Source organism: Odontomachus brunneus, unplaced genomic scaffold (genome assembly GCF_010583005.1).
Source record: "Odontomachus brunneus isolate Ranch 3 - 2012 unplaced genomic scaffold, Obru_v1 Obru_scaffold_085, whole genome shotgun sequence".
Lineage (NCBI taxonomy): Eukaryota > Metazoa > Arthropoda > Insecta > Hymenoptera > Formicidae > Odontomachus > Odontomachus brunneus.
This window is the reverse complement of record NW_022639535.1, coordinates 592,229-601,231: the sequence shown is the minus strand read 5'-3', so window position 1 is coordinate 601,231 and position 9,003 is coordinate 592,229. Positions and strand designations below refer to the sequence as shown.

Genomic DNA, 9,003 nt, shown 5'->3' with positions numbered 1-9,003 from the left:
TTGGACGATTTAACACAGTTTATTGTTGTTAGAACACTGTTAGTATATGAATAAATATTTTTATATAAATATATCTATTTATATGTATGAATATTTTAATCATATATATATATATATATATATATATGATTAAAATATTCATACATATAAATAGATATATTTATATAAAAATATTTATTCATATACTAACAGTGTTCTAACAACAATAAACTGTGTTAAATCGTCCAATTATAACATATCTCAGGAAACTCAAACAAGAATGTTTACAAGAATTTCTTTAAATTGATAAATATATTAGTAGAAATGTTTAGTATGAATCTTATTATAAACATTTTTATAAAAATGTATAAACATATTTATAGAAATGTATAAAGATATTTATAGAATATCTTTAAATTAAATTGCGAAATGACCAAGTTTTCAGTCATTCTAAACATGGGAAACTATTATTGATTAATATTCTGTCGAGCTTATATTCTTATTGTTTTTTTAATACATTTGTTATAAAATGTTTAAAACTGATGAACCACACATAATGATTAAGGAAATAAATTTATTATTTTAAAATTATTAAAATATCTCATTTAGTAAAATCGTGACAAAAATATTGACCAGAAGGTTTATCGACAATAATAAAAAATTAAAAAAATTTATATATTGTAGCACATAATATATAATCATATATAAAATATGTAAGATTAAATACAGAAAATTAATTTTTTATATCTAGCTGATTTTTTAATCCAGCTGTGATAAATATTACTTATTTTTACTTTAATATTATACTAAATAACTATAGGTTTAATCGCTTTAAATACTTAAAAATTTTAATTGTATTTTTATATCAAGTTTTAAAATAATTTATTTTATTATTAGTTTTTTTTAGAAACATGAGGTTCTACAAATTGTTCATGAGAAGATTCGAGGAATAAAAGTACAATTATATATCACAAGTATAAAATTTATGTAACTCTAAAATAAATTACAAAGTTTGAAAAAGTATATAAAAATAGATGTCATTATTATTACTTTAATTATATTCAGTTATACGTAAATTCGCCGATAATAAATATTACGTTTAGATAAACAGGACTGCGCATATACAAAAATTGTCCTAAATTAATGTATATGTGGGAAATATATAACATTTTATAAGTATATGTATAATTATAGAGATCCAATATAAAGAGATATAAAGTTACTTATGTCAAATAATAGTTTTTTTCACGTGATGAATATTGGATTTTATAATGGTGGTTATAGAATGCTGATCTAATATATTAAAAATAACGTACGCATTTATTTGAGCAAAAGTAACATTCAAATAGAACATTTGCATTTGCTGTTATCTTTACTTGGCAAGATATTCGTCTTAACTCTATTTCCAGGAACCCCATTGTGAAATGATTAAAACAACCATTTAGACACACACAACAATATGTAGCATTATCCAGATATTGGACCAATGTACTTGGTATCACACTAGCATCATATGCTATCCTGTGATAATATTAAAATTATTCCAAATTAAATGTCATATACATTGATCATTACATGTACAATGGAAATAAATAAAATAAAAAATAACAAACCTGGTTTTTAGGAAGGCTACAGCTGCACACTCAACTAAACTTGGTGTCATACTTATATGATTGTATAAAATATTACGTCGAAAAGAAAGAAATGGATTGTTTGAAAGATCTAAATAATCTAGTTGTAGACTTCTCATGCTTCCTGGTAGATTTGATAAACAATTTTTGGCTACTTCCAGATATTTCAAATTCCTTAATCTTCCAATACTTTGTGGCAACTGTTCTAATAGATTTTGGCAAATTTGCAATTTCACCAAACCACTTAGTGCTCCAATTTGTACTGGCAATTCACTTATCTATAAATAATAATAAAACACCAATTATATGCCAACTTTTAATTTCTTCACAGGTAACAAAATTTGTTTCAACAAGTGCTAGTCTTGTAGTATCTCAATAGTTGGATCAACTTACTAAATTTCTCGTTATATCTAACAAACGTAAATTCTTCTTAATTTCAGGTTGATTAATCCATCTCCAATCTAATTGAGTTTTTCCTAGGAAATTATGTGCTAGAATAAGCTCTTGAAGATGTTGCAAACACCCAACTTCCTTAGGTAAGGAATGAATCTGATTATTTGACAAGTTTAAAACTTTTAGGAATTTTAAATTCAAGATTTGTCGATCAAAGGATTTTTTATTTAATCCTATTATAGAAAGTTCTTCTAATGTTTTTGGAAAACCTTTTAACACTGGGTATTCAGAATCTTTCTTAATCACAAGCTTATTACTGTGACACAAGCTCATATTTTTCAAGTTTAAATTTGAGATAATTGGGAAGGGTGATTGGTCAATTTTAAACAATCCAAGCTTTAGTACACGAAGAAAACTTTTTAACTGAATAGTTTCACTTTTAATAATTAAATCATGATTAGGTTCTTTCAATCTTATTGTGGCTTTACCATCATTAATAAACCTTGTAAATACTTTTTCTATGTTGTCGCGAGTCTGAAAAAGATGTAAAAGAAAATAATTATCTCATAAGTTACTTTTCTATCCTATAAAAAATAAAGATGATCATGTTACAATGTACATGTTTAATACTTTGAGGACTATAAACACTACTGTAAGACATCGAAAAATATTTGCCAATTTAGTACAAATTTCATGATTACAGGATAAATCTAGGATTAAATATCAGGAATATTTGTAATACCTTGTATTTCGTTCCCTTCTTATTTTGCAAAGTTTGCAGAACAATGCATAGATCGTCTTTGTCAGATTGTCTACCAATTGTTAGTACAGAACGTTGCGATTTTCTTTGCGATACTAAAGGTAATGCCCTATTGTATACCTCAACATTACAATGTAATTTCATTGTTTATTGTTTTTATTTATATTAACACTGATAGAATCAAAATTGAGGTTTTGAAAATAGATATCAAGTTGACAATTCCACGACAAATTCTTATGCTCCGGGACTCGCTCGTGATCTAAAAACCGGAGGTTATAATAATTACAACAATTATATTTGTTAGTTGCTTTCAATTCGATGACTTATTCGTTGGATTTATAAATTATTACGATGTGTACCGGTTAGTTGAAATATTTCGTAATAAATAGGAGAATTAGCGCGCAAAACGACCTAACTGTTCCTATAAACTTTCATGTGTCATCTAAGGCTGCGTTCCGAAATGCACTGCCAGTACTGAAAATCTATTGTTCATGTTACGATATTATAGAATTTATAGAATATTATAGAATTTTAGTACTGGCAGTGAATTTCGGAACGCAGCCTACGACTACGTTCAGATTTTTCTTCCGGGTGCACTCTATTACTAGAAACACTATAGTATGTTACATATACTGTAGTACTTCTAGTATTAGAGTGCACCTGGATAGGGAATCTGAACGCACCCTACAATGACAGTAGGAGTAGTAGTAAGAAATGAGCAGTAAGCAAATTGACCAATTCCATTCTCACGATTCAAGAATAATCGATTGTGATTGGTCCATTTACTTACTGATTATTTATTACTACTACTCCTACTGCCATTGTAGACGACACATTAAGGGACGTTTACATTGGAAGTAAGCAATAAGAAGTAGGAAGTAAGAATAAGAAATTGACCAATCATAGTTGATTATTCTTCTCACATTCGACTGTGGTTGGTCAATTTCTTACTCTTATTTCCTACTTCTTGCTATTTACTTCCAATGTAGACGTCCCTTTATGCGTCGTCTACAATGGCAGTAGGAGTAGTAATAAGAAATAAGCAGTAAGTAAATTGACTAATTCCATTCTCACGTTTCAAAAATAATCGATTGTGATTGATTTATTTACTTATTGCTTATTTCTTATTACTATTTCTACTGACATTGTAGACGCTCATTAAGATAGTTGTTTTCCAACTATGGTAGTCAAAATTATATTTTAAATAAAAGGTTCAACAACCAATGAATTCTTTTAAGTGAAAATGAAAAATAGATTTTTAAATATTATTGGTTCTCTCAGAATAGTAAAAATCGATAAAATAAATGAAATGATAGAAAAAGAAACAGTATGCTAAATTGCGTTGTAGTCGCGGAACTATAGATCGTGACAACGTCGCATCTCCATTTTACGTGTTACTTTTTATACGTAAGCGCTATGTAAAATATGGAGAAAAAGAATAAACTATAAGCGGTAATTTCCCAGAAACTATATGGTCAATTGAATATTTAACACACATACGTATTAATACCTAAATTAATTTTGCTACAAGTTTCAAGAAAATCTGGGACTTCACTGACTAAGTTTACACGGCAACTTAAAACCGGTTTAATAACTACCGTAGTTAGTAAACTCTTGATTCGATTGGAATATATTTCTAGATCTAAAAGAATATATCAATCGGATGCGAGAGTTTACTAAATACGGTTATTACTAAACCAGTTTTAAGCTGCCGCGTAAACTTATAGCATGTTCGACTGGCTCTGGGTTAACTCATTCTGGGTTATTCAGCCTACGTTTATTGGTCGAACAAGTACTTATAAGCTTTATGATTGGCTAGTAGAGACTTATGACGTCATTAATCGCTCTCGGAGCGATTAACCCAGTCGAACACGCTAACTGTTTTTGACTTAACTACTTTATTGCATGGTTAAGAACCTGGACAGTCTATGTTTTCAATCACGCAATTATGCGCTTAAAGCCCGTATCAGACTACGGATTAAGATTGAGATTGAATTGAAAATTGGCCAATCAGAACAAAGTTCACCAAACTTGAGCTTAGTGAATTTTGCTCTAATTGGCCAATTTTCAATTCAATCTCAATCTTAATCCGTAGTCTGATACGAGCTTAACACGGACAAATCGCCAGAAAATGGGCATAGAATGGACACGCAACAAATCGACACTTTACTGGCAGCGTCTGAAAATGGGCGTAGGGAATGTAGTTCCACCTAAAAAATGGGTGCAGATGGCGCATCGAACAGCATGAAAATCGGTATCGGCCAAAACGTATGGCGTGGCCGCTCTCAGGTTTCTCTCTGATACCGACGATATATATAAACAACAGTATATTAAGCTGGTATAATACTCATCAGCAAAACGTATTGTATTGATAGAATGCGTCGCTGTTGATATACATTTTCGATATTAATAGCGTGTTCGACTGGCCCTGGGTTAATCGTTCCGAGAGCGATTAATGACGTCATAAGTCTCTACTAGCCAATCATAAAGCTTATAAGTACTAGTTCGACCAATAAACGTAGACTGAATAACCCAGAGTGGGTTAACCCAAAGCCAGTCGAACATGCTATAAGATTATCTAATAGAAAGTTATGGCTCCTGCACACAGAACGCGGTAATGCTTGCCGCGCGGCGGAAGTTCGCGCGACAGCCAATCAATATGCTGCTTTCCGTAATAACCTTCTAGCTCTTACAGTAAAACAACATATTGATTGGCTGTCGCATGGACTTCCGCCGTGCGGCAAGCTTTACCGTGTCCTGTGTGCAGGAGCTATTACTATTTAGTACGCGTATCAAGTGCACGATGTAAACCAGGCCAGTAATGGCTCCTGCACACAGAACGCGGTAACGCTTGCCGCGCGGCGGAAGTTCGCGCGACAGCCAATCAATATGTTGTTTTTCCGTAATAGCTAGAAGATTATTACGGAAAGCAGCATATTGATTGGCTGTTGCGCGAACTTCCGCCGCATGACAAGCATTACCGCGTCCTGTGTGCAGGAGTCATTATACTTGAAATAATTGTGTATACGTAAGTTTTACTGCGCAAATTTAATCATACCATAAAATATCTGCGCAGTAAAACTTACGTATACGCAATTATTTCAAGAATAATGGCTCCTGTACACAGGACGCGGGAATGTTTGCCGCGCGGCGGAAGTTCGCGCGATAGCCAATCAATATGCTGCTTTCTATAATAACCTTCTAGCTCTTACGGAAAAACAACATATTGATTGGTTATCGCGCGGACTTCTGCCGCGCGGCAAGCATTACCGTATTCTGTGTGTAGAAGCCATAAGAACCCTGGGGGACGATTGTGTATTTCGAAACGAAGTGAAAATTACAAAAGTGAGCAAATTCACTAGGCATTGACCAATGAAGTTACAAATATTCTAGTAAATTTGCACATTTTTGTCATTTTCACCCCATTTTGAGATACACAATCGACCCCCTTCCATAAATACGAGTCCGTCCGACTAACCGTTGAATCGTATTACTCAAAAGAGAGAGACAGAAAGCGTCTGACCAACTGTTGAGCCATTTCACTGAAATTCTCTGGTGTAGCTAAAAAGAACGATCCATACGTATTTATATACTCGTGTCGAACGGACCTAGAAGCCATTACGAGGCGGGAAAAAGGCAAATCGGGCGGGAATGTCGCGGCACGCCGACGTGCGGGAGAGACTGTACCATCGTGAATCGCAGATGGACGTATGTACGCTTTCGCGGGAGATGGCGAGTCGCCCGACGTAAATTGTGAATTCTCGTCGGGCTCGTCGATTCGACAACGTTGGAAAGATTGTTTCGCGACATTGGCTAGTGATCACCGATCATCTGATCGTAGAGCGGAACAGACTCCGCGCGAGACTCCGTAGTTACACACGCACATTCCACTGAGTGGCTGTACCACATTCAATGACATTTTGTTCGGGATCGATCGGTCGTAGCAACTTGCGTATAAATCCACTGAGTACGACGTTTCATCGATAAAATCGTCCATAAAGGTGAGTACTTCAATTCACGGTGATTCACGGCCGATAATCTGCGCAATTACTCGCAATTTTTCTCGTGTTTCTTTTTTTTTCTTTTCTCTTAACGCCGAGCACAACAATGTTACGGCAAATAAATGAATACACGGGCGTCGAGGTACGTGTACATGAGTAGAAAGTAATCACATCTGGCATCACATTTTCTACGACTATGTATTGCAGAAAATGACATGATCGTTCTCGTGCTGCTTCTTTGTAACATTTGCGAATATAAGATTGCAAGGAATCTCTTTGTGCGTGTATATGTATATATACAGTAGAATATATATATGTATATATATATGCACAATAGAATATATATATATTCTGTTTGTAAATTTAGAATCATGGCACCTACTGTCCCAAGTGAACCAAGCTGCAGCAACAAGAGGGTAACGCGCAGCAGAAAACTCACTGACAAGGAGGAATATGGTGCAGCAAGTGGTTCAAATGCTGACAAAACTCCATCTGTCCTAGACCTGTTTGCCAAACATGTTTTAAAAAAAAAGAAACTGAATGTTGAAAAAATCAGTGAGACAGAAGCATCAGTTCCATTGCATGAAGAAAAACATAATGGAGGACTAGATTTAAGTATTACAGTAGAATTTGATAAAGAAAATCACAATCCTCAAATGAATCAAGATCAAACAGAGGAGCAGCTAGAGAAAAGGATAAAAGTAGAACATGAAGAGAAGCAGCAATCAATACCTGATGTTAAAGTGCGGGACACTTTACCAATCGTCAGTCGATGCGAATATTGTAAACAAAAAATAGACTTTGACTTAAAGTTGTATCAGGGGCACCCAAATGGTGCAGTAGAAGAGCAAATAGCTTTAACAGATCCCAAGCTCTGTTTATTCACAGGAGATGAATCTTTTATACATGAAAGTGACGAGAGACCACAAAATAAATTAACTTATTTTAGGTAAATTTTTATATACTTTTATACTTATCTTAGAAATCTTTATTGCATTAAGTTTATCTCTCATGCTAGTATATCAAACAAATTAGATATTTTTATATTAGTTATATAGATAAATAGAAATATAATTTTGTTTTCAGTGTTTATGATAAGAATGGGCATCTGTGTTCTTTTGACACAGGACTCATAGAAAAGAATGTAATGTTATATTTTTCTGGATACATGAAAGCCATTTACGAAGAAGATCCGTCGCCCGAAGGAGGTGTACCAACAAAAGATATGGGGCCAATAAATGAGTGGTATGTTTCTGGATTTGATGGAGGTGAATTAGCATTGATAGGTTTTAACACAGCATTCGCGGAATATATTTTGATGGAACCATCTGAAGCTTATGCGCCATTTATGGCTGCTGTTAGAGAAAAGATATACATGAGCAAATTGGTCATAGAGTTTTTGTTAGACGAAATTACTCCGAGCTATGAAGACTTATTGAATAAGCTACAGGTAAGTTTATCTCGCATATTATATTATCTTAAAATATATAATGCATGTTTTTACAATGCATCAATGATGTCATCATTTTTGCATTATTGCAGACATCAGTACCTCCTAAGGGTATGAAGAAATTCACCGAAGATTCACTGTTGCGTCACGCTCAGTTTATTTGTGATCAAGTGGTGTCTTTTGACGATTCCGCTGAGGTCGACGATGCTCTTCTCATTACCAGTCCATGTATGCGATCTCTTGCAAATTACGGTGGTGTCACGTTAGGCAAAAGAACGGCTGTACGTCGGCAACCTCCTCGTAAACAAAAAATGAAACAGCCTATCTGGACGAAAGCTACCACGACGAAATTAGTCAGCTATATGTTCGAGAATTTTTTTTCTGATCAGCTTGCTAAGCATGATGATGGTGATAAAATAACAATGGTATGTATGTGTATATAACTAAGTATATTATTCTTATCTGTGTAAATAATCTAAGAATGAAAGTCAAGTCTCTATAACCAAATCAAATGTCTTTTTTCCAACAGTGTCCTAAAAGACAACGTTGTGGTATTTGCGAGAATTGTCAGCAGCCCGATTGCGGCGCTTGTGTATCTTGCAAAGATATGATTAAGTTTGGAGGAACTGGAAGAAGCAAACAAGCATGTGTTAGAAGAAGATGCCCCAACATGGCAATTCAAGTAAAATATTCAGTTAAATTAATATAATTGTATTTTTGGACAAGGAAACATACATACACATATATATATATATATATATATATATATATATATATATATATATATAT

General features: G+C 33.5%; 2 protein-coding genes across 3 annotated transcripts in view; one reads left to right on the top strand and one right to left on the bottom strand.

Annotated features, from left to right (window-relative positions):
• Positions 1–1,276: 1,276 nt before the first annotated feature.
• LOC116847927 (leucine-rich repeat protein 1-like) lies at positions 1,277–2,948 on the bottom strand. 2 transcript variants are annotated; one of them, XM_032823511.1, is made up of 5 exons: positions 2,746–2,851; positions 2,492–2,537; positions 2,004–2,141; positions 1,593–1,888; positions 1,277–1,500 (listed from the first exon to the last, which is right to left on the bottom strand). In XM_032823511.1, the coding sequence occupies exons 2-5, from the start codon at positions 2,495–2,497 to the stop codon at positions 1,281–1,283; spliced, it is 660 nt and encodes a 219-aa protein (XP_032679402.1). In that variant the 5' UTR covers positions 2,498–2,537; positions 2,746–2,851; the 3' UTR covers positions 1,277–1,280. The 2 variants fall into 2 exon arrangements, with proteins under 2 accessions (XP_032679402.1, XP_032679401.1); XM_032823510.1 differs by having other exon boundaries at positions 2,004–2,537; positions 2,746–2,948.
• Positions 2,949–6,378: 3,430 nt separating this feature from the next.
• LOC116847917 (DNA (cytosine-5)-methyltransferase PliMCI-like) overlaps positions 6,379–9,003 on the top strand; it is an 8,063-nt gene continuing 5,438 nt past the window's right edge. Inside the window, exons 1-5 of the mRNA XM_032823439.1 lie at positions 6,379–6,764; positions 7,132–7,713; positions 7,851–8,214; positions 8,307–8,639; positions 8,744–8,896. Coding sequence (XP_032679330.1) covers positions 7,136–7,713; positions 7,851–8,214; positions 8,307–8,639; positions 8,744–8,896 — 1,428 coding nt within the window. The 5' untranslated portion in view covers positions 6,379–6,764; positions 7,132–7,135. The remainder of the gene's footprint in view (positions 6,765–7,131; positions 7,714–7,850; positions 8,215–8,306; positions 8,640–8,743; positions 8,897–9,003) is intronic.

Coding starts and splice junctions, on each gene's coding strand:
- LOC116847927 (XM_032823510.1), bottom strand. CDS start 2,907: ATGAAATTACATTGTAATGTTGAGGTATACAATAGGGCATTACCTTTA. Junction 2,538..2,745: donor AGAAGGGAACGAAATACAAG/GTATTACAAATA, acceptor CATCTTTTTCAG/ACTCGCGACAACATAGAAAA. Junction 1,501..1,592: donor GTAGCCTTCCTAAAAACCAG/GTTTGTTATTTT, acceptor ATATTATCACAG/GATAGCATATGATGCTAGTG.